At 30.2% G+C, this 26,389-nt stretch overlaps 1 protein-coding gene across 7 annotated transcripts in view; it reads left to right on the top strand.

Moving 5' to 3' along the window:
• LOC107440500 (uncharacterized) overlaps window positions 1–26,389 on the top strand; it is a 176,639-nt gene that overhangs the window by 103,763 nt on the left and 46,487 nt on the right. For all 7 annotated transcript variants that reach the window (XM_071186468.2, XM_043052913.3, XM_087152230.1 and 4 more), the window contains 2 exons: window positions 9,685–9,788; window positions 20,670–20,768. In XM_071186468.2, coding sequence (XP_071042569.1) covers window positions 9,685–9,788; window positions 20,670–20,768 — 203 coding nt within the window. The remainder of the gene's footprint in view (window positions 1–9,684; window positions 9,789–20,669; window positions 20,769–26,389) is intronic.

The following is a 26,389-nucleotide window of genomic DNA, read 5'->3' as shown; positions in this document are numbered from 1 at the left end:
GAGAAGATGGTTGATTGGAGTTTATTGGCACAAAAGCCAGAAATGGCTATACTGCGCCAGACACTAGGTTTAAGAGTTTTTTTATTTATTACTTTTTTAGAGTAATTGATATAGCCCTATTGTTTTAATAAGCTGCATAAGTTTGTGATGTATAGAGTCACTAAGCAAGGATAAAAGATCAGGGTAAAAGCAACCAAAAAGTTTGTTCCTCAAATGTTTGAATCATTTATAATCGGTTAAAACATGTTTAATAGTACTGTCAGTACGACACATAGACAATTGGGAAAACTTTCAAATTTCATCTGGTAATCAAACTGATTTTGATATTTTTAATCTCGTTTTCTTCAATAGTGATTCATCTCCTCTTGATAACTGTTTTTTTTTAAACTAAAATATTAATTTTAAGCTAAAATATTAATACTAATGAGTACTCTTCTACTTTTAGTTTCTACATGGATTATAAATTTATGTATTAAGGGTGGTGATTACGGAACAATTCGACACGATTAAAATATTTTATAATGTGTAGTTTAGTTTAAAATGACGTAAAAGTAAATAGCAGTATCAAATTAAGCTATTAATTTCACTAGATATAGATATAAAAACTATAATACCCGATTTAGTTTTTATAGTGGTTTTTAACAGATTTTTATGCTGAGGTTTATTTTTACTTTCATAAACACCAAGTTATAAAAGTATACAATAAAATGTAACAAAAAAATTTTATGAATGTGTTCATGAGGTCTAATTTTATTTTGATTTTTTAAATTTAATAGTCAAAATAAATGGGGGGGGGAATTAATGACACTGAATTTAGAAAAAATAATAATGATAAAGTGTTTGAATTAAGTGTTAATAATGATAAAGTGTTTGAATTAAAAAATACTTTAGAAACTGAAGGGATTTTAAATTTGAAAAATTACACAGGAAAATAAAATGTCTGCATGAGTAATTTTCAGCCTTATTTTACTTTATTAAAACTATGTTCGGGTAAAAAAAATTCTTTAATTAATTATTTTTTATTTGATTTTGGAAGGAAAAAAGGTACAATAGATTAGGAAAACTGAAACTACTAAATTATTATTTTTTTTAATCCACCTTATCTCTTTAAAATGCGTTCTCATCCAACTTAGGTATTCATTAAAAATAAATACGGAGCAATCAATCAAATGAAACAAATAGTCTTAGACTTAAACTAAACCCGCAGAGAAGGATTTACAAGAGTTCATTAGTCTTAATCAATTCTAAATTAATCTCTGGATCGAAGGTATGGATGACTAAGTAATCTCTTCACATTGAGATAATGATGGATAAGGATGTTTTCAGCTTGCATCTTTTAGCGATTGCATCCATCATTCTCATGTTTAGGAGGATTTTGCTAAGCTTTGCTTAAATGTCCATTCCTTCAATATCAAGAAAGGTAACGCATTAATACTTTTTTTTGGTGCTAATGCTGTATAAAGTTGATAGAACGGACTTGTGTGAGATCAAAATACAGTCCATTCTGGTTAAGAGATGCCAATGGAACTTGGTTTAGACAACATATAGATCATAAAAATTTGCATTTAAGTGTAAGGCACTTAAACTAATGATTTTTTTAAATTTTCTTTGCTAACAGCGCTTTGAAAAACAGCATTCAACAAGTGTTCGATGAAAATGTAATAAATTTGTATTTCTAAATTGAGTTCTTTTTTTTTGTCACCGGATAGTCAGAATTTGAACTAATTTTTTAAATGCAAATTTTAAAAATTAGTTCAAATTCTGAATTTGAAAAATTTGCATTTAAGTGTAAGGCACTTAAACTAATGATTTTTTAAAATTTTCTTTGCTAACAGCGCTTTGAAAAACAGCATTCAACAAGTGTTCGATGAAAATGTAATAAATTTGTATTTCTAAATTGAGTTCTTTTTTTTGTCACCGGGTAGTCAGAATTTGAACTAATTTTTTAAATGCAAATTTTTATGATCTATATGTTGTCTAAACCAAGTTCCATTGGCAGCTTTTAACCAGAATGGACTGTATTTTGATCTCACACAAGTCCGTTCTATTAACTTTATACTGTATTAGCAACAAAAAAAGTATTAATGCGTTACCTTTCTTGATACTGAAGGAATGGACATTTAAGCAAAGCTCAATGCGATGATATTAAACTTTATATATATAATCTTGTAGTGAATAATTACCTAGGCTTTAGTACAGACAAAAAAAAAGAAGAAAAAATTAAAAATCGCCAATTTGGCGACATTTTTTCACCCCAATGAAAATTATCAAAATCACTGCCGTATTCTCAGTTTTTGCCAATTTTTATGAGCCCAGAAAATGAGCATTTGAGTAAGTTTTTAAATATTAAAAAAATAATCCACAAAAGCTTTTCATTTTCACAAAACTATGACTTTTCTCCATATTGCCGTTTTGCGCCATACACGAACTGTAATCAGCTGAACTGCTTTGCCATATGAATTCGTCATTAAAAACTGTAAGTAATCTAATCAATTGTTGTTTTGTCAGGAGCAGACTGGTTCACATTGCACTTAGGGCAGGGTGGATAGACTTTAAGGCCCGCAACGTCAATCAATTAATTAATAGTTTTTGGAGAGAGAACCTTTACGACACACGAACCGTAACATTAACAACACACGAACCGTAATCAGCTAAACTGATTTGTCAGACAAATTCGACATTAAGAACTGTAAGTAATCTGATCAATTTAATTGGGAGTTTTTGAAGAGAGAACCTTTTGTGGTTATACCTTATCTACAGCTTGGTTTATAAAAAATAAAAAAAAAAATAGTGCGTGGAGTCCCTCTGCGCGGAAGAAGTTAAACTTCGTAACCTGCGACGTTACTTGTAGAAGAATCAGCAGTCGTAGAAGGATCCCTAGTTCTATTCAACGACTCTTTTTCCTGCTCCGCTCGCTTCCGTGCTCTGTAATAACGGCAATATTGTGCATTTTTCCCTCGTGGACCTCTTGAGCCAGTGGAAGTGCTTGTGGTTGCCTCATCGTCTCGCCATGGAAAATGTATTTGTATTAATAAAGTATGTGAATGCGTCATAATGTAATTTCAAAAGAGAAAACCTAACAATCAATTGATATTCACAAGAGACGTACCTTGACATAACCTTATAAATCCGTCGCATTTTCCGTGGGATTGTTTTCACTCATTTTTCACAATTGTTATCCACTAAATTTGAAAATAAAAAATACTACCCTATTAAATTATATGTGTATCAAAACAAACTAACAAAATATTTATAGAAAAACAATATTTTTATGACTTTTATTATTTTTATGCTAGTGAGAACCAAAACAATATGGAAATGAATGAGGGAAAACTGGATCCTACCACGTGATTTCCCGGCCAATAAAAATTTAGCGTTAAACGTTTAACGCAACCTTGTTGGAAGTCGCATAAGAAGTATAACTTCAAAAAGTATTGTAGTTAAACAGGCGTGAGAAACCAAAGTTTTTGAGGTATTGTGAGGTTTATTTCTAATTAATTAAAGCAATTGTGGACAGAAGTTAGTAAAGAGAAGTGGTGGACAAAAGTTAATAAGATACATTATACGGTAAAGATAAGTAGATGAAAAGGTGTTGTAAGCAAAGGAAACGGGCAAGCAGTCTGACTACCCGAAGGAAAAATCGGATAATTTAAAAGTCTACGTTAGTTAATTAAGTGTTCCACACAAGATACAAAACAGGCAATTGTGCCCAATTAATTTGGTATAAAACAAAGTTGTGTTTAATAGTGTTTTTAAATCAAAAGGATAAAATCTTATGTCCTGTTAAGTCATACGTGATTGTGCATGTTTAGAATGAAAATATAAGTCATTCAAGGATATTTTATTAATTTATAACTAGAATATAATAAAACCTAATTTTCCTCTTAAAATCAATAAGCAAATGAAGTAAAACGTGAATAATTAAATTACGAACTATTTTCATTCTTCTAAGCGGACATCGACAGAAAATTCTTTGTTGAACAATGGGAGAATAGTTTGCATTCAAAGAAACGAAAATGGGGAATTTTCTCATTAGTACTAAATATGAATAAATAATTGCATCTAGTATTTTTCTGAAATGATTCTATTGCCTGGGTTATTCGTATTATTTCAACGATATCTGAAAAATTTAGAATCTTTTAAAAAACTTTCATTAATTAGATCACAATTAATAACTTTAAAAAAATAAATTTCTTATCACTACTGTTAAAGCAGTCTTAATTACTTTAGAGGTCGAAACTAAACTGCTGTTTGTAGAAAATGCAACACCATGAAAGAATCATCAGAATCAAATGAAATTTAATGCAGAAACGACTTGTACTGATACAAATAAATGATGAAATTTTCAAAACAAAAGAAACAAATTAAGCGTCCGAAATCAGTATTTGGTGCAGCCACCACGCGCTGCAATAAGTGCTGCTATACGACGTGGCATGGAGTCAAACAGATGTTGAATATCTGCTTGAGGAAGAGAATTCCATATCGCTTGTATGCGCAACCAAAGTTCGTCTTTGGAAACTGCAGGACGCGGATCACGAGTGAGACGCCGACCAACCATATCCCACACGTGCTCAATAGGCGACATATCCGGCGAATAAGCAGGCCAAGGAAGAAGTTGCATGCGTTGTGCTGAACAGAAGTCTCTAACAGTCCGCGCAACATGTGGGCGTGCATTATCCTGCTGAAAGATAGCTCCAGGGATGCCTTGAAGGAAAGGAACGACTTCGGGCTGTAGCACTTCACGGACGTATCTGTTGCTATTGAGATTACCCTCAATTCGTATCAAATTGGATCGTCCATGATACGAAATCGCACCCCAGACCATAACTCCGGGTGTTCGACCACTATGTCGTTCAATAATACACTCAGGAAGGCAGCGTTGACCGGCATAACGTCTAACACGAACACGGCCATCATGGGTCCACAAATTGAAGCGTGATTCATCTGAAAAGACAACTTGGTGCCAATCAGCTCGCCAGTCACTGTGCTCAAGAGCCCACTGCCGACGCAGCCGTCGATGATCCGCCGTGAGGGGAATCCTGTATAATGGCACCCTTGCACGCAATCCACGGCGCAGCAGACGACGACGAATTGACGAAGCCGACAATTGTACACCTGTAGCAGTAGACCAATGTGCTGCCAGCTGCCTGGAGGAAGCTGTGCGATCATTCACCGCCATGCGGAGCAGGTGTCGATCATCGCGCTCTGACGTCACCTTCTGTCGTCCAGTGCCTGTTTTTCGAGTTGTTCGGTGCTCGTCGGTCCACTGCTTCCAAACTCGTATCACTGTGGAACTGTTCCGCTGCATACGAGCTGCTATTGCGCGATAGGAAAATCCTCCTTCTCGAAGGCCGATTATCCTCCCTCGTTCAAACTCCGTAAGTTGCTTGAATTTCTTATTCTTCCGTCGTGGAGGCATACTCAGGTCTCACTAAACGTTTGCCACTAACAAATAATCATAGACTATTTTCAACGTCCCGCTACAGCACTTTATTTATACGCTTTCAGCATCAATTCAGAGGGCGCTGCGCGCGCCACGCACGCGCGATGGCTCTGAAACTTTATTAATTTGCATAATATCCTATAATTGACATTTGCTGCGAATTTCATTTGATTCTGATGATTCCTTCATGGTGTTGCATTTTCTACAAACAGCAGTTTATTTTATTCAATGAATTTTGCCAAAAATCAAAATTTTTATTTCAGGTCATGGAATAACTTTTGACCGTTAAATATAACAAGTTACATACGAATTCGGTCCATCGAAATTTCATGAGCGATTTTTTTTAACTATTATTTCTAATCAAATAAAGTAAACAATTCATTTCAGATAAAATTAAAGATTCTGATAACTAATTTTGGGATGCGATTTCTGAAATCCTAAAAGAAGTTTAGTTATTCAGTTTTTACTTCTAGCTCGAGCTCCAAAACCTCATCGAGTACTTTAAAAGGTATTTTAAACAAAGTAAAGGTTTTTATTTTAATTTCTAAAGAATTAATCCCCAAATAACATTAATCCCTAACAATTTTTTTTAAATTTTAAAAAAAATACTAACATCGTCAACATTGCATAGCACTGTGTTTGACAATTATTACAATGTTAGATTTTCATTCATTATTTTCCAATTTTCGAAATTACAGAGAATTAACCCATTCCGTTATCTTTAAACTGAGTTAATCTATTACTCTACTATCCAAAGAAGTTAATTCATTTCGCTAATTTCCTCTCTAATTTACTGATTGCACTCTTGATATGACTTTATCCCCTTATTTATATTTCCGTTATCTTTAAAGTGAGTTAATCCATTACTCTACTATCCAAAGAAGTTAATTCATTTCGCTAATTTCCTCTCTAATTTACTGATTGCACTCTTGATATGACTTTAAGACATATACAATTTTCTTCTCGATTATCGTTGATTACTTTTTTCTGATCAATATATCTATCCGCTTAAAAGCATTTTGCTGTCATTTATGGATCATTCTATGGCAGCAGTTACTGATACTTAAAGATCAATCGATTGCATAATTTTCCTACTAATACTTCATGATAGTTCTTGCCATTCGGTTTTCTGAATTTCTTTGGTTTCGCTATTTTCCTGACACAAATCAACAACGCCCTAATTTTTTTGATTCAATAATAATATTCTGGCTAATTGACAATAGTAATAAACCTTGTAAATACTATCTTTTAATACAGTTTATCTTGAATTTAATTTTTCTCATGAATCAATTTATTATTAAGAATTTATTTAGAGAAGAACTAGAATTATTAAGAATTTATTTAGAGAAGAACTAGAATTATTAAGAATTTATTTAGAGAAGAATTAGAATTATTAAGAATTTATTTAGAGAAGAATTAGAATTATTAAGAATTTATTTAAAGAAGAATTAGAATTATTAAGAATTTATTTAAAGAAGAATTAGAATTATTAAGAATTTGTTTAAAGAAGAATTTGAATTATTAAGAATTTATTTAAAGAAGAATTAGAATTATTAAGAATTTGTTTAAAGAAGAATTAGAATTATTAAGAAATTATTTAGAGAAGAATTAGAATTATTAAGAATTTATTTAAAGAAGAATTAGAATTATTAAGAAATTATTTAGAGAAGAATTAGAATTATTAAGAATTTATTTAAAGAAAAATTAGAATTATTAAGAATTTATTTAGAGAAGAATTAGAATTATTAAGAATTTATTTAAAGAAAAATTAGAGTTATTAAGAATTTATTTAGAGAAGAATTAGAATTATTGAGAATTTATTAAGATAATGTAATTATCTAAATAAATTCTTGTAAATGAAATCCCCCCCCCTTATATTCATTATTTCATATAATCTTTCAGGCAATATCATAATAGTTGAGGGAAAGCTGAATTACATAACTCTAGACGTTTACATATCTAGAGTTACTCTCAAGCATCCACATGAAAACATAAATCAAGTACACATAACATTCGTGTTAAGTAATATTTTTATTTTCCTGATTCAAATCAAATACTCCATCAATAATGTTCTGGCTGACTGACAAATAAACTTTGCAAATACTATATTTTATTAGAGTTAATCTTTAATTATAATGAAAATTCATTATACAAATGAATCTATTAAGAGTAGTTATTTTAATTTATTCTTATAAATAAATCCTCCAGCTACACTGATTATTTCATTTGATCTTTTAAGCAATTTCATACTGGCTGAAGGAATCATAATGAAATTCTAGGTATTTACATATCTAGAGTTACTCGCAAGCATCCTTAAAGAAGACATAAATCAAGTACACGTAACATTCGTGTTAAGTAATATTTTTATTTTCCTGATTCAAATCAAACACCCCAACAATAATTTTTTGGCAGAATGATGGTTGTAATAAACCTTGTAAATACTATATTAGAGTTAAATACTATATTAGTGTAAATACTATATTAGATTTTTTCTTTTTACAACTGAATCTATTAAGAATAGCTATCTTAGTTTATTCTTATAAATAAAATTGCCCGCTTTTGTTCATAATTTTATTTAATCTTTTATGCAATTTCAAACTAGCTGATGGAATGCAAACGTAACTCTAGGTTTGTAAAATCTTAAGCATTTGCAAGGATGCATAAATCAAGTACACGTAACATTCGTGCGAACACGGAATAAAATAGCCGGATGATTCTCCCGAGAATACTAATGCAATATACGGGTCACGCTTCCCTTTTGCTTGAATCTAAAAAGGGTTTCGTTCATTAAACTAGAAATTTTGACGAAGTTCACAGCGCTCCAAAAATTGTTTTTTCATTTGCTTTTAAAGATTCCTACCAGCGTTTAAAATTTTGCACGCTATGTCTTGCGTTGTTACAAGGCTCGAGTAATATGTTATCTTAGTGACCTAAATACATACGCACAGATAATATATATGAAATTTTGAAGCAATGAAGTCTTGAACGATACATATTTGTGTTTTACGTATTGATTTAAATGGCTTTACAGTTATTTTAAACACAGTTTACGAAATTTAAACAAGCATTTCAAAATTTTAAAAAATTTAGTAGTTTAAATCATCACAGTCCAGAAATTCTACTGGGTTTTATTATCTTGACTGTTTTAATAACATAAAAAAAGATTTTTAAAAAAAAAGAAAGAAAAAAATTACCTCAAGTAAAGCCACCTCTGATTTTAGTTTGAACTTATCGGTTATGGCAAGAAATTTAGGATGTTACGTACCATTCATTAAACCCACATAAGCATCTATATTATCACAGATTTCAAAGATTACATGCAAGATTATATACAAAAATAAGCAGTTTCCTTCTGTGACACAATTGAATGCTATCATCATTGAAATTTGACACAATATGGATGCTAAGGAAGACAGTTGCAGATCTGGGATGGTAAATGATATGCAACATCACACATTATTTTTAATATGTGTGATGTTGCATATCACAATACTAAAAGAATACAAAAAATTTTAATTCTAAATTGACAAAACTTCTTTGAAAAAAAAAACGCGCTTAAATGTGTTGCATATCACATGCGCGCGTGTTGCATATCACATGTTGCATATATGTTTATTATAACTTAAGTTAGATAAAAAAAAAATCAGGCTGATATTTAAGCTATAATCAAAAGTAGTTTTATTTCGTTAGGACACTTTTTTCTCCCATTTTTTACTTATTCGATGTTTGTTTTTTTCTTGTAGAAATGGAGGAGATGAGTTGTATGCTTTTAAAAATGTTTTTTGTTGAGTTTAGGAATTGTAAATATGCATTAGATCTAGACGTAGATGTAGACATTTAGATGTAGACTTTCTTAATTATATATGTTTGGTTCTAAGTGCGTTTTTTTACGTCCAGTTGTCACAAAAAATCAAGGTCGCTTTATTTTGTTGGGACACACTGTAGTAATATTTTGATGCGAATAGTGAATATTTGTTTACATTTGACGATTGCTTACAAAAGTGTTAGATTCCAATTAAGTAAATTAAATAAGAATTTTTTTTTATAAAGGCATCAAATTTCGCAATAAAATGCCTTATTTCTCATAACTATTGGAAAATGTTGATAAAAGCAATCGTAAACTTGATAATGTTTAAAATGTACGTATAACAAAAGACATGAAATATTCTTATTAAATATCTCTTTAGTGGCAGATGTTTCATTTCGATTTTTAATTCTGGAAATATTATTTTTTAATTTAGGTGCTCAGAACGAATTTCGGTTGCAAGAAGCAGCTTTAAAAAATGATGTGGAACAAACAAAGAAGGTTCTCGAATCCAAAGTTGACCTTAACGCCAAAGGATACGTAAGTATATCTTTCGAAATCAAGTTAGAAAATAATTTTTATTAAATACATGGGGTTTTGCCTTGCTTACAGTATATTACGAATTGCCTGTTTAGAAGTGCTGTTCAAGTAAAAAGTGGCCACGCCTAATAGCATCCTAAATACAATAACAATAGCAACAATATCGATCGAGTTTATAGAACTGGGTAAAAGTATTGCACCGCAAACTATTTATATCCTTCTGACAAGTTCAAAAAAGAATATTTAAAGAGAATCTTGATACGAGCTAACAGGAAATCATTTAGAAAAAAGCAACGCAAAGTAATACGATGTTTGGTTCGAAAACACGACTGCATCGTTCTTTTACTTTGACAAAAGGCTGCATAGATATCAAATGTCGTAAACCATAAATCATTTCAGCAACAGCAGCATTGGATTCATTGGTAATCATGGTGCTTGCTTTTCCTGATTCTTGGCAGACCCAATATTAATGTACGCCGTTCTCGAAAACTTTTAAACCATTGTTGTTGTTTACGTATGCCTGTTTAGGCAGAGGGGGAGCGATTGTTCTCGTTTTCCAGTGGCGCCATCTATGACCAAGAATTCGACCATTTGACCATTTTAAACCATTTTTTCATATATCTCTCTCTTAGACCATTAACAGCCGCCAGTTGACAATACATGTCCGTTTTAAGCCCACATTCTGCACAAAAGCCTTATTTTATAATCACGCAATATTTTGTTTTGGACATATCCATAGAGTTGGATGCTCACATGACAGTATACAACACATAAGGCACTTGGGCAATATATAGAAGAAATACAACGTCACCATTTAAGGTTATAAAAGAAAGTAAAATGAGTGTATCTCAAACTGCGTAAATACTTTTTGCTAATTCATATAAGAGTCTTCAATGCGAATGCTAATTCGTCCAAAGATAGATAAGGCTAGAAAAAAGTAGTGGTAAAACGTGATTGCTCCTTTCCTTTAATCAGTACTATGCAGTTATCACTACCATCACAAGTCGTAACTTTTCGATTACCTCTCATCTAATACAGCAGCTATGGATTCTTTAGAAAAAATAGTGTTTGCTACTGTAGGTCATTTTCATATCTGATATTCATTAACGCCCTTTATGAACACTTTCACGCCGTATGTTTATAACTTTTTCTCAGACAATCTTTGTCGTAAATAGCAACTGTTTCATGAAAAATTTCCATATTACGCTGGCCTCCAGCCACTAAAATTTGTACTTTAGAGCCTTGTTCCATTCAGGACGCATCCATCTTAGCACAACTTTACATTCACTTTAAATGCTCTTATGTTAATCAGTTATTCAGTTACACGCAATATGTGGTGCTCTTCTTATGGACGACGCTGCTATTACTACTATATTTCTTTAACACATTTATCCACTTTTCATTTAGGCAACACTAGTATCATATTTTAATTAAAATAGTATCATTTAAGAAGAAAATCTTATTTGAAGTTATGTTGCGTTTTGAACATGCATGTTTATGTGAGCCACATTTTGTAATGCAGAAAAGGTGGTCAAATATCGTCACGCCTTTTCATACGCATGTGAGCAAAAGTAATAAAATGTTTATCTTTGAGACAGCTTTCTATTTCGGTACTGTTTCCTTGATATAAACGAATGAAATGAGGTTACCTTGCATCAGAAATTGCTTTAAAAAAAGAGAGAGAGAGAAACCTTTCATTTTTCTCTTTTTCTTATTTCTTAAGAACTAAATCAAGAATTCATCTTGCGAATTTACAAGATGAAATTCTCCTAAAGAAATGATGTAAGCTTCTTTTTGCTGAATCTCGTTAAAAGCTTTCGTAAAATCCATTTCATTCCTAAATAAAAATTTGAAAAGAAAAAGAAAAATCAAACGATAACTGCAAACTATGCAAAAAAAACTTGTTTTGTTAAAATTTTCTACAATAAATATTTTTTCATAAAAAAAACCTTTCTATATGATAGGTACTTTTTCTTAAGAACTAAATCAAATACATATATATATATATATATATATATATATATATATATATATATTAGTTTCTATACATTTTGAAAAAAGCATTATAAGAAATTTTCGGCAGTGAGGTCACTCTTACAAATCCCTGAAAATATAATTAAAAAAAATCGCAAAATAATTTAAAGAAAATCAAGCTCAACAGTTTATCTAGTTAGAGAAGCCTTTTAGATATTACTTTCTTCATGTTTTATTGTTATATTTTATTTTGTTATCAAATTACTTTAAAAGAGTTCTGAGTTAAATATTGTTGAAAATAGCTTTTTTTTATAACTGTACATTTACGTTAAAAGGTTTAGCGCATTGAAGTATGAACAATTATTTTTTCTGGAAAACCTTTTTCAAACCTTTTTACTTAAAAATTTATTAACATAAGATAAGGTGAGCTAATTTGTAGGTAGCGAATAAAACGTTTAACAAATTACATTTTCTAACTTATGATACAAACTATTTTTACCTTAATACTTTTCCTTAACTAATTCTCATCGCATACAACAAACGCTTATTATTTTACATTTTACTCTAAATTTAAAACTATTTTTCCATTCCCAAACAAAAATATAAGTTAATCCAAAATGACAGCTCACAGCAAAGAATATTTTCGTTACAAAAAAAAAAAAAAAAAAAGAAATATTTCTTTCATTCTTGTTACACCCTCTACAAAACAGGGATATATTTTCCTTCTTTTATATATTTTCGAGGCTGATCCACACACACAAAGTTCGTTATTGTGCCTCTACCGAGGGATCCCTGAAGGAAATAAACAAGTTGCATCGTCTTTCTATGAATGATAGATGAGTTTTTCAAACTTTCTCTCTCTGCGTTTTTGAAAACATTCTCGCTCAAAATTTCTTTCTACTTAAAAATTCATTTCTGTGTCTAATTTGACTTTCATTAAACTTCTTTCACGTTTTATGTTACTTCATGTAATGCGACTCTAAATAATGATATATTTCTGTAAAAACAAAATATGGTATGCGATTGTTATTTTTGATATTCCATAAAATAAAATGTTAAATGAATAATGCTAAGAATGTAAAGCGAAAAGATATGGTTGATAGTCCTCCACCAAGGCTAGTTTGTCCCAATGCCTGATCAAGGAGTTCCCTTGTCTTCTGGGTTGGATTCAAAATTACAAAGAGTTGAACACTGGTAGTCGTAAACACAGAATAGCGTATATATATATATATATATATATATATATATATATATATATATATATATATATATATATATATATATATATAAGTTCAAAATGAAGATAAAACAAAGTAAAATTATAGACAAATGAAAAAAAGGGGGGGAATATGTATATATATTATTATTATTATTTATTTTGTAATCTATCACTTCAGCAGTGCAGTAAGAACGGCACTTTAAAACCCTCTAGTTACACTCAATTTGCGCTTTTGTTTTCATATTTTGTAATCTGGCAATCATGTTGCGAAAACATTTTTAAATCATTCTTGAGAAATATCCCGTCCATGTAAGTACATCTGATTTCGCTACTCGCTTTATAGTCTATGTTTTATACTGTTTTCTCTTTTTATTTTATTTTATTTTCTGTTTTTACATGTTATTTTTACATATTTTTACTTCTTGTGTTCTATTTCATTTGTTGTAATTTTTGTAAAAAAATCTTTTGAGTGCTCCTCACACTATTGTATTAATATATTTAGCTTTGAGTATATTGATACAATATCAGAAAGCACTCTTTTTTGCAGATATAATAGTGTGGGCTGATGAAAGGATTATATCTTTTTTTCCGGTTTTTTTAAATAAAATTTCATCTTTTTTACCGTTGTTTGTTATTTTTTTACTTATTATTTCCCCCCCCCCTTTTTTATATGTCTATAATTTTTCTTTTTTTTATCTTCATTTTGATCTTATCTAATGAGTTCTGTTTACTTGCAGCTTATGCGCAATAAATGAAACTTATTGTTTTTCTTAACTTTCTTCGTGTTTTCTTGTATTTACATATATATATATATATATATATATATATATATATATATATATATATATATATATATATATATATATATATATATATATATATATATATATATATATATAGTATACATAATATATATATATATATATATATATTATTTTATATATATATATATATATAAAATAATAATATATGTCAATATTATGATGAATAATATACATAAAAAATCTATCCACTTACTATCAATAAATTCAAGGTAATTTTTTCTATTATAAATGGGAATTTTGCGAAAATTTTATATAATGATTAATCTAACTTGGATTTTTTTTCTAACATTTTCTTTATTTTACTACTAGGTTCATCAATAATCAGATTAAAAAAACCTGTTCTAAATTGGCAATTAATTCAATCGATTCCTATTAAAATCTTTAATATGTTAAATAATACATTATTTGAAAGTGCTCAAGATTTATTTTTTTTACTCATCAAATAATTTTGAGCAAAATTAAAAAATGTAGTTTTAATATTACAGAAATTTGTGATGTGTTTTTCTTGTAAAAACAATTTTTCCAACAAAAAAAAATATTTTCTTAGCTAAGTCAAATATTATCAATCTTCCTAATTAAATTAAATATTATTTTTAATTCAAATGTATTTTTACAAGTAATTTCTTGCATTACTTCTGAATCTAATAGTGTTATCGAAACCTGTAAAATTATATTTTATAATTTCTTGTAATTTGTTTTTGAAAAAATGAATAAAACGTATTTAAAATAAAATTATTTTAATTTCTAAGAGTATTTTAAGAACATATCATTATACCTTAATAAATTTATCGAAATTAATTTTCTATACAAAAAGTTCTTCTTTCTATCCGCTTAATAAATTTTTTTTTCAAAGTAAATGATAGATTAAATCAACTTAGGACCGTTCAAAAATTTTTGCAAATCCTTCAGGAGAAAGATGGCGATTGAATTACTGACAGGAAAAAAAAAGGTGAGCACAAGATCTTTTTTCGCCAAAACAACTCCTTATGAATCGCAACAATAATTGCACTAAAAAATAAATAAAACGTAAGTAAAATTTATGTAAAACGTATAGGAGAGAAAATAAAAACGGGGAACAAATGTTTTGTTGCATTTATACAAATACTTGATCTTACCGAATTTGGGTGTAGGGATTTCAAATTTCAAATTTGTTTTTCTCTCAAAACTACGGATTTTTGCAAAAGGACAATTTTAATCTATTTTTTGTCGACATGTGCAGGTTTGAAAATGTTATAATGTAAAAAGGGGTGATGAAAATATTGCGTCAAACTTCTAATTGAGTTAGAGCACACCATCAGAAATGATATTGCATATGACAACAGGCCTGGAAATGGTGTCGTACGCGGCTAGGTATGCTTCTCCTATTATGGCCTATTAAGAAGCACATGAAAAGCAGTTCATAACAGGGAAGCGCCCCTAGCTGCGGATGATAACATTTCCGGGCATGGTTTGTGTGTTCTTACCTCCCCTAAAAGTTGGTAGCAATATTTACATGATATTATGTAAATATTACGCGACTACCACGACTACAACTAATGCGTATTTGTACTAGTACATTTTGACAGAAAATAGACTAAAATTGTCATTTTACAAAAAAGAAAAGAAAAGAAAATAAGAAAAATAAGAAACTGTAGTTTAAAAAGAAAAACCGATTGCAGATTTGAAATCAGAGATAAGAAAGTATCTAAGATCTTACCTGATAAAAACATGTTTTAAGCGCTGCATAAAATATATCAAACTATATATCTCATCAGATTAATATCTTTCTCTATTTTCATTTTTGAAAAAATATGTCACGTAATATTAAGATCAATTAATTTTAGACAATATTCTAGACATTTATTGATTCAGTCAATATTTTTTCCCCCAATGTCCACCTGTGTTAACATCCGTCAATTCAGGCATATACAGGGCGATTTTGTTGGCCTCTCTTTCAGGGGCGCCATATTAGATGCGCCAACGTCGCTCCCACAGTGAGGACAGATAGTACAGAGAAGGAAAGAACATCCATGCCTTGACCGGGATTCGAACACAGAACCTTTCTGATGCAAGGACAGTTCCCTACCCCGTACACAGGCCGGTCGGCGATTCAGTCAATATATGTTTTAGATATTTACTCAATATTATTAATAAAGTCTCCGAAAAATATGCTTAAAGTATTCGTTAGTAGATACATCTTTAAGCATATACCAACAATATATTTAAGCATATAACTTTTGATATATACCCATTTATTAAATTAAGAAAGATACTACTCCCAAATCAAAAACGCTCCTTTTGAAATATGATATGGTTTCATTTTTTAAAATTTATTTTTATAATAAGGAAGAACAAAAATAGCAACCTTTAAAATAGAGCGTTTCGGAAATAATTTATACTTTGTATTCCATTTTGCAGTTTACATTGAACGTTACATTTTTCCTTACAATTCAACTAAAAGGGTCATGTGGTATTTATTATTTTTCTCATGCAGCTTTTCCCTTTAGCGCTTAAAATTTGTATGAATAAATTGTTATTTTTTAAAACGCTGTTAAATTTTTTATCGTCTTTTAAATGGATTTTCAGCTTTCCAAATTTGGATATTTCTTTTCTTAAACATATTTTTGCATAAATCAAAATTTAAAGAGAGCTTTGCGTTAGTGAATATAAATGTATGACTTTCAAGATAGTTCAATAAAATGAGTTAATGTTTTATTTCACGCAAGACTTTGAAATACATTTCTGATTCATATTGAAAGTTTCTTCAAATTTCAATCTGCAAATTGCAAAAGGAAATTTATTTTTGTTTTAAAATATGAAATGTATATTGCTTGTCTGTGATGCACGTAGAGTAAAATGTTGTCTTTTTGAGGTGTAATTGAATCTCAACTCCTGTTGCTTATTTTAAATGCTAAAAATATATTTAAAACCTGTTTAAAAAGTTTCAACATTATAATAAGAAAAAAGGAATTAAAACCTTATAAACTAAAAACAAATTTAAAGTTACATAAAATTAATTATTAATTTATTTGCATAAATATAATCGACAATTTTTTTTTAAATTTTTTATTTTGTATAACATTTGCCTTAATGATTTTACAAACAGATTTTGATAGAATTAAATAATAATTTTGCAATGAATCTAATGTCGAGTTCATGGTACAAAAGTCAGACGAGGTCATAATGCGCAAAAATAAACGGCAAAAATCTAAAAAACGAACAAAAATCTAAAAATCATAGAAATACAAAGTCAAAGAAACGATATTTAACGGTGTAATAAATTAACGATGTACCATTTTTTCGAGAATTTGTGATTACCATGATCTCTTAACAGTTATAACATGCATTTACTTGTTTTTTTCTCTCTTTTTTTAATAAAGGCCATAAATGGCCAATATGTACCGCTTTCGTAGTAACACGGCCAACTACAACAGAGTAACAATTATTGAACTATATGAAATAAAACGTACATTATTTAAGAACAACTGAGTGCTCAAACTTTATTCAACATGTACATGACACTACCGATGTTCGTATTCAGGTTATGACTCGTTCGATATGCCTGCTATCATTGGCTATGATGTGACACAGGCGAACATCGTTGTTGTCGATGACCTCCGGAATGGCAGTTTCCAGTTCAGCAATGGTTTTGGGGTTTTATTTCTTTACATTTTCATTAATATAGCCCAACAAAAATAAGTCGCATGTGTTCAAATCCGGAGAATAAGGTGGTCAAGCAACTCCCATTTCAGTGGCCTCTGGGTACCCCAAAGCTAGAATGCAGTCGCCAAAGTGCTCCTCCAGGACATTGAACTCTCTCTTTGTACCATGGGATCGAGATCTGTTTCACTTGAACCATATCTTGTCGAAACCTGGGGCACTTTGGATGATCGGGATGAATTTATTCTCCAAAACCTTTATGCATCGTTCAGTAGTCACTGTGCTGTCAACGAATATCCCCCTGATTATTCCGTGACTGAATACTGCACACCACACAGTCACCCTCTGACGGTGGAGAGACTTCTCAATCGCAAAATGCTTCTTCTCCGTCCCCTAAATGCGTCAATTTTGCTTATTGACGAGCCCATCCAAATTAAAGAGGGCCTCGTTGCTAAACCAAACAATATTCACTTCAAATTCCTGTTCATCAATTCTCTCTACAATAGTGTTGGCGAAATATAACCCCTGTCCCACGACCGTGGAGTTTAATGGCTGATGGGTTTGAATTTTCTATGGGAAGAGATGCATGTCTTCAACAACAGTTTGTCGCTGGGTCTCCTGGTTGATTCCCACCTCGTCTGATCGATTTCAATGGGCTGGTTTGAAACACAATATCTTCTCGACGTTTTCACATTTGTTTGGGCAGGTTGTTTTCCGCCTGAACTCTGTCGCAAAGTTCCTTTGAGCCACAATAGGGCTGTTATTGCTAGCATAGTAGGTCTTCACGGTATACGCTCATGGTACTCTGTACCGTGCCATTTTCACTTGCAAATGGCTGACAACAAGTTGAGTGAGCAACAGCATACTAATTCCCATCATGCTTATCGGCCAAACACGAAGTTTGAACTTCATCAGGAAGACTGTTCAGAAGTTATGACGATCTCAATTCATATAGTTCAAAAATTGTCACCCTGCAAGTAGCAACCAAAGTGAACATGAAATATCTGTGTAACGCTTTTTTCAGGTCACAAAGAGCTCTTTCTACCTCTCTGGATTTAGTACCATAATAGCAACGAAAATACTAGAGTAAAAAAACCAAAGTGTATGGATAGTGCTGAGAAAAAAGGAATAAAATAGTTTTAAAGAACAACTTTTCTATGCTTTTGCACGAAAAAGTAAAAAATGAAATATTGAGTGTCACTCATAAGAATCGAGTTGATACAGTTAATTAGTCAATGATAAAGTTACTGACTCAGTTAATTTTCCAGACATTATGTTTATTTTATATAAGTTTTATCTTAAAATGTCTTGCACGAATTTTTTATAAATTTTTTAAAAAAGCAAATGAAAAGTCGATGGCTTATTGATGTTATTATTGCTATTCAAAAACCACCGACTATCATCTGCTTCTTTTCAGAGTTTTATAAGAAATTCTTGCAACACATTCTAAAATAAAATTTATATGAAATGAACATATTATAGGGAAAATTAACTGAGACTATATTAACTAGATTCAGTTACACTCAATATTTCATTTTTAACTTTTTCAAAATCTTCGGGGTACTGAGAAAGCTAATTTTGACATTTGTCCGTTCTCTCAATAGAAAAGGTTTTGTTCTATGGCTTCCAGAGCTGGTACCCCCTGAAGCTCGGCTTCGGTGGCCAATTTTATTTTTATTTCCATTGTTTTTTTCTTCTTTATCGCTTCAATTAATTAAATTGGGTTCATATTTACGAATAACCGTATGATGTACATTACAGCGCTACCTGGTGGCAAAATTACAAGGTATTTTTTGAAACCTGACGGTTATTGTTCAAAAGTTCAGTTTTTCTACCTCTTAATCTATAAAAAATATGTAAATAAATAAGTTTCAATCAGATCTGTTCAGTAGAACTAGAGCTAGAAGTCCCTAAGTACTACCTATTTAATTTTAATCACCCTATATTTGCCTAGAATATTATTTTTAATTTGTAAAAATTAAATACCACGTGTAAGTTCTTTTTTCGCTTTAGGAATTTTCTGGAAGCACTTATGAAATATCCCGCTTAAAGATTTCGAGTTAATCCCTTTGGATATAACTGTCAACAAAAAGCTTTAGTATAAAATAGAATACATTATTTTTCACAAGTTTAATAGAAATTTTAAAAAGTTTCTAACATATTAATAGGCTTAAAATGTGCCTTTAAGTCCTTTGAAAACAAAGTGCTTAGAAACCAAACTCGCATATTAGAGGTTTTTTAAAGCGAAAATGAAGCCACGGCAGATTCAATTTTATTATGACAGTCTTTAGAACAGAATTTCGTGTCTTAGATTTTTTTTATTTTTAATACTGCTATATTTATAGCTCTATTTTGAAAACTAATTAATTTACTAAACAGCTAAAATGTTAACCATAAGCTAAGTTGATGCAAAAGTTAGAATGATTCCTATCTCGATTACTGATGAAAGTGCTTTTTAGTTTTATAAGTAATCACTTTTTTTTTTCATTTTTAAATTTCAAGCAAACAGGGGGAGGAATTCTGCCATGTTCTATTTTAAAAAAATGTTTGTAGAAAACTTAAAATCGCTATTATTCGATAAATATTTGTTCACAATAATAATTATGAGTTTCCATTTTTAATTATAGTTATTTTACTTTTCGAATTACCTTTTGAAAGGGGAACTCTTTTTTTAACTTAGAACTTTTTATAAAATCATACTTACACGCATAGAGATAAATCAAATAAGTCATCATAAACTGAAAATAGCGTTTTTCTTTTCTTCTCAGAACAACGTTTTTCATGCTCATACAAGATAACTTCTTTCATTTTCACCCGATTCACATATAGATTTCACAGCATTTAAAAAGCTAACGTAGTTTACTGTATACCTGTAGTTTACCCAATTGAAAATAAATCCTATGCGTAACACATAGGATTTAATTTTGCAACTCGAGAAAAAGAAGGGATTATGCCTAACCATGTGATTTAAATAAGATTTAATTGTATACCTCTAAACGACGTCACGCGCGTGTGTCGAATCTGATTGGCTCCTAAATTAACGAATGCCACGATTTACCTATGATGACGTCACTTGCAGGTATCCACTTGTATTTGTAGTTGTTGATTAAGTAAATGGTAAATCTTGGCTTCCGAATTAATTATTATATAGTAAATATAGGATCTTTTTATTAAAAATCTTATGGTTAGATTTCTGTATATTAAAATTGCGTGTATGTCCTACAGCTGGACCGAACCCCGGTGCATTGGGCTGCTTCCAAAGGTCATATTGAAATTCTGAGCTTACTTCTTCAAGCAAAATGCGACATAGAAGTGGTTGACATGGTAAGTATGCTAATTTTATTCTTACGCACACAGTTGGAAATTTCTCGGGAAAAATAGTTAAATAACCGTTTATTTAACTGCTATTTTACCATATTCAACCAAAACAGTCAAATACTATTAGTAAAAAAGAATGCATTCAAACTGTTAACTGTGAAAAAATTTCTTCATTGACTGTTTTCAACTAATATGGTTAAACAACCAGAATTTTTTCCGTGCGTACTAGACCACTTAGTTCCTAGATACATAATATAGTCAATCTGTAAAACTCGTGGCCAACTGAGAAAGGATTCGAATCCTTGCGTTGACACCACAATATTTCTTCCATTCCTTCAACATTTTAATTTGAGTGGAATGTCGGGTTTAAGAGCACAAAATCCAAAGGAGGACATGCTATGTCACACAGTACGCTAAAACAAATCAATAAAGTAATAAAATTTTATCTTTATAAAATACATGAAGTTTAATGCACAGGTATATTTAAAAGTCAATAAAATTATGTAAAAAGTGCAAATACATGAAATTGGTAAAACGTTACATTAGTAATAAATACAAAAGTAAATAAAATATGAAAATACGATAAAAACATTTAGATATAGTTTAAAATGCCAAATGCACGTAAAGATGCAAAACTTTCCTTCAACGTATGAAGAGTTTACAGAGTCCTGTACTCCCCATTTGGAGACCCTGAACTATTCTAATACAAAACTTGGTACGCGTAGATGGTAGCACCACAGAGCTGCTTATTACAAAAAAGTTTAGTATTTTCCACCTCACACGAAAGATGGCACCACCAGATAAACTAGTTTGGTTGCATGCTAAAACTTACGAGTTTCTAACAATCGCATTTCAGCTCTTATTTATTTCCCCCAGCTATCAAACAGGTTTTGTCGTTTTTAGTTCCATTTCCTCAATAGTGATTTATATTTCTATTTAGCTTTTATCTTTTTCTTATTAAAGTATTATTTTTAAGACTCCTGAAGATGCACATTTTTTGTTTTTGTTTCGCTCTTGACAAAAACTCTAAAAATACACATAAAAAGAGGTTATTACGGAATACTCTGTATAAATTGCAAACTTAATAAAATGCTTGTCCAAACTAATAAGAACCTCATTATATAATTTATGCATAAAATTTAATACTTCTCATGTAAAACTTGGTTGGGAAAAAAATTCCAATTAAAATAAGCAACATAAGCTGTAAATTATAATTAAGAACATTTTTTATTAAGAAGTCTTTTATTTTCTTTAACAAGAAGCTGTAAAAAAGTCCAAAATATTATAATGTTTTTTTTTTCCTCCCGTAATTACAGAGACAATGCTTTCAAAACAGATACTGGAGGGAAAAAAATTATTCCTAGGAAGAATTATGTGAAATGATTATAATTAAAAGCAGCCTCTTAAGAAAGGAGGAACTTTGATCCCTAAACAGCTTAGTATTCAGTTTTGGGAATAGTAGGTTATTGAAATTAATTAAGAGAAATTTATTCAAAATGGAATATTTAAAAAACTCATCCATTGACTGCTTGAACATAAAATTTTGCTTCATTTGAACATAATTCAGTCGAACGATTAATATTGTTTTTATTTTTCAAACAATAATTTTAACAAGAAAAAATAAATATTATTTATAAAACATTTCAATTAAAGCACGATTTTGTTTCTTAAGGCTTTCTTTTTTTAATTACAAACAATTACGAAAAAAGTTCCAAAAAGATCTTTTGTTTTATTCAAATATGTTTTTGCTAATATTAACTTTATTTTTATTTATAAACAAATTATATGTGAATTAATAAATTTATCCCAACAATCATTCTTTTCAAAACGTGATTCTGGTTGGTTGGTTCTAATGCCACTTGCCACACGGGTAAGCCTGCTTGGTGAAACCGAGCAAATTTAAGGCAGAGAGTGCGATTCTTGTTTTTCAGTGGCGCCATCTATGGCCGAAATTCGACATCATACGTCAAACATGTTTTATAAGGCGAACCCATTCATACATCCATTCATCCACAGATCGTAATTCTGACCTGTATCAGAGAACGATCGATCTCCAATCCAGTACCCCCAGAGGTATTGATTTGTTATGAGACTTTGGGACTTGACAGAATTTTAACGTGCATCAGTCACCAACTACACGGGGAGTCTTCAGCTGGCGGGGTTCGAACCCACGAACTCTCGGACATAGGCCCAGCGCCTTACCGACCATGCTATCCCGGCCTGAAATTAGTTCACAAGGGCACCCTTGTTGTGAGACCCCCGTTTTATGAGCGTTCACATTTCCATTAGAAACAAATAATAAAGTTACTTTTTAATTGAAGAAAACTGGCACAGAAAAATAAGTAAGAGCATTAAGTACTGTGGTAAAATTCACGCTATGCACATTAATAGAGTATTGTTACTCATAAAAAAGCACATCATTAAAATAAGTCAAAAGTCACTTAAAAGTCAAACTTCCAGATTGAAATAATTAATTTAAACATAGTATTTACCGCATTATAATAAGAAGTTATAGCATAATCAGAAATAAAAACACGCGTAAATATTAGTTATTAACCAAACGTTTTCTTCTAGGAAAGTTCATGAAAAGAGTAAGGAAAACTAATGAGTTTCGAAACTCTGTTCCTTGAAAACGTTAAAGAATAATTTTAAATTCCTTAGAAAAGCAATTTCAGTAAGATATTTGTTGCCTTAGAAAAACCAATTTAATGTTTTGAGTTCGCATTGCTGAAAGCTGTAACATTCTTCCTTGTGTTTAAAAAGTGAAAATAAAATCATTGAGAAAAAATACTGTTGAAACAGTTTCAACAGTTTAAAGTATTTTTTTTTTTTACTTTATTTGTAAAAAGCATTAAGTATAAGATCAATAGCTTTAGAGATAACATGGTTGCGGATAATGTACTTATCTGATTTTTCTCCAAAAACAGCTCGTAAAAAATATTTTAAACTTTTATGTAATTTTAAGAACTCTATTTCATATTTCTTAAGAAACTAAATATTTAGTTAAGTTTGATAAAACGTTTCATTTGTAAAGTTAACTAGTTTTGTGGAACAAGAGTTAATCGAATTCCTTAGTAAAAATAAAATTAAGCTTTTCATTTCCTTTGCAATTTTTATATTTTCTTTACAAAATAGTTAGCGCAAATACTTGATATCAAATTTAACTTAATGTAACTTTTTCTGTTAGTCAAATAGTTTTTTGTCGAGTTATTAACGTTTACTTTATATAAATTATAAAACAAGCAATTAGAGTATGACTGTTTTTATTCAAATCTAATTTATTCTGGAAGTTTTATAACTAATATTTTTTTCATTATTAAATCTGAAAAAGGTAAAAGGTTTTTCTTATATGAAAAAACTCCTTTCAAAAATTTTATTTAGTTTTTACCTTACATTATCGAAATCTATTTAAATTATTCCTAAAAGTATAACTACAAAAAATAGATTAATATAATTTAAGACAGCTTCTATCTTTGTTTGAACGAAGTTAGCTAGTTGGTATTTTTTTGGACAAGAGCCAGAAATGGCTATACCGTGCTCTTAGAAGCAAGAACCATTTAACAAAATAATTTTATTTTATTTATTAGTTAAAGTTAGTCTAAATATTTTCTTATTACTGTGCAAATCTTTTATTTTGGAAGCTGGTGAATCATAATATCGCTCCAATTTTTCGAAACCCTATTCTGGTGCCAAATATTAAACGTTAAACTTAAGTTAAAAATTTAAATTTAATTACATGATACTATTGAAAAATAATAGCAAGAAACTGAAGAGGTAAGATATTACCAGATTAAAAACTTAATTCGGTCAAAAATAAATCGATAGCAAAAAGAGGACATGTTTCAAGCGCTTCAAAAATAGGCGCTCAATTTCAAGAGTTGCCAGGTGTGAATGTGAAAATATGAAAGTGATTTGAAATTAAAAAAAACGTTGAGATAAAAAAAATTTCAAATCGCTGTTATTTGCTATCGAGATAATTTGAAAGCGATTGAAGTTTTTTACATATGATAATAAGGAATTAAATTGAACCGCAAAGTATAGTAAGTTTGTTGCAAATTTGTATGAAATTATGAATCAAGGTACCGATATGTCCTGATAACTTACTGATGAACTTAACACATAACACTTTCCGATAACATCCTCAGACAGTCTTAAACATCTTAGACAGACTTAAATACCTACGGTCAACATCTTAGGCAGTCCTATTAAATTGTAGCGCTTTAGCATTAAAATTTTATGAACTGCCGGTTTCAGCCGATAATGAATATATATATATATATATATATATATATATATATATATATATATATATATATATATATATATATATATACTTAAGTTTTGTTTCAAAAGCGTTCCAGTTCACCACTAAGTATAGCACGAGAGGCTATTTTACTATATCATGATTTAAGATATAACAGAATAAAACAAAATTGCCCTTAGTTAAATTTTTTTTTATACATAAAACTGAATAACATTGATAAATGAAAAATATGTTACATATTTTTTACTAAATATTGAAAGTGAGTATAGAAGAAAAGATTTTTCTTGAATACTTACATTTGAAACCTTAAAAAATCTTTAATCGAACAGTGAGCTACAAAATAAAAAAAGTATAATCACGTTTTATTTGCAATAAAAAATTACTTCTTTAATGACGAACAATGAAGAATAAAGAAATATATATTTAGCTCAAACAAAAAGAGAAAAAAGTAATATTTTGCCCAATCATTTTTAAAAAACTTCAGGAAAAGTTACTTTTTCTACTGTATCAGAAATCCAGTATGTTTTTTATCTTGTATAAACGAACGTTTAATGAATATGAATGAGAGAATAACTGCATTATTTTATTTATTTCCTTGCATTCGTGTTAGTCAGTAATATTTTTATAAAATTGGAAATTTTTCAAACATTCTTTTCATTTGTCTAAAGAATTATACTTTATTTTCTTCTCTTTCCACTATAACTCAATTTATATAAGCATGTCAGAGATGCATGGAATCGAAGTTTTGTAAATGTGGTTCTGACTCACTATGATGAGCGTTTGGAACTGATTTCCTTCCTCCAAAATGACGCTTGACAATTTTTATATGACAACAGAAAAAAATAGACGCATAGCAATTTAAAGAAGAAGAAAAAGGAACAAATAAAGAAAAAAAAAGATATTTGACATCAGACATTTGATAAATTAGATACAATGTTTATAGTGAAGACTTGTAACTGTGTTGTTGTTTCTGATCCCAGTGGGATAGCGGAGCTATTCCAGATCCATGAGGCCGTGAGTCTTCGAAAAGGAGAGGTCTCTCAAGAACCTCTTTCATGGTGAAATCCAGACAATCAAGTTGATGGTGAGGACTAGCCTCGCTGGAGTTGCACTTTTTACAAGATGGAAAAAACTTAATTTGTCCACTGAAAGTGAGGCTCTTAGTATGCCCACTGACAAATCTACAGGTAGCGGTTTGGTCGGCACGTGTAACCTAAAAGTCAAGGGCTCCTCCGGAACGCTTGCGGGGATACCACTTGTGATCCGGTGGAGCAAGCCAAGCTTTATTAACTTTAGCATTAACATTAATTATAACTTGTAACAGTTTATACATTCAATCTTTATTTGCAATCATTTCAAAAAG

This window comes from Parasteatoda tepidariorum, chromosome 9 (genome assembly GCF_982258835.1).
Source record: "Parasteatoda tepidariorum strain Cologne lab strain chromosome 9, Ptep-v5.0, whole genome shotgun sequence".
Classification (NCBI taxonomy): domain Eukaryota; kingdom Metazoa; phylum Arthropoda; class Arachnida; order Araneae; family Theridiidae; genus Parasteatoda; species Parasteatoda tepidariorum.
This window is presented reverse-complemented; position numbering and strand designations above follow the sequence as displayed.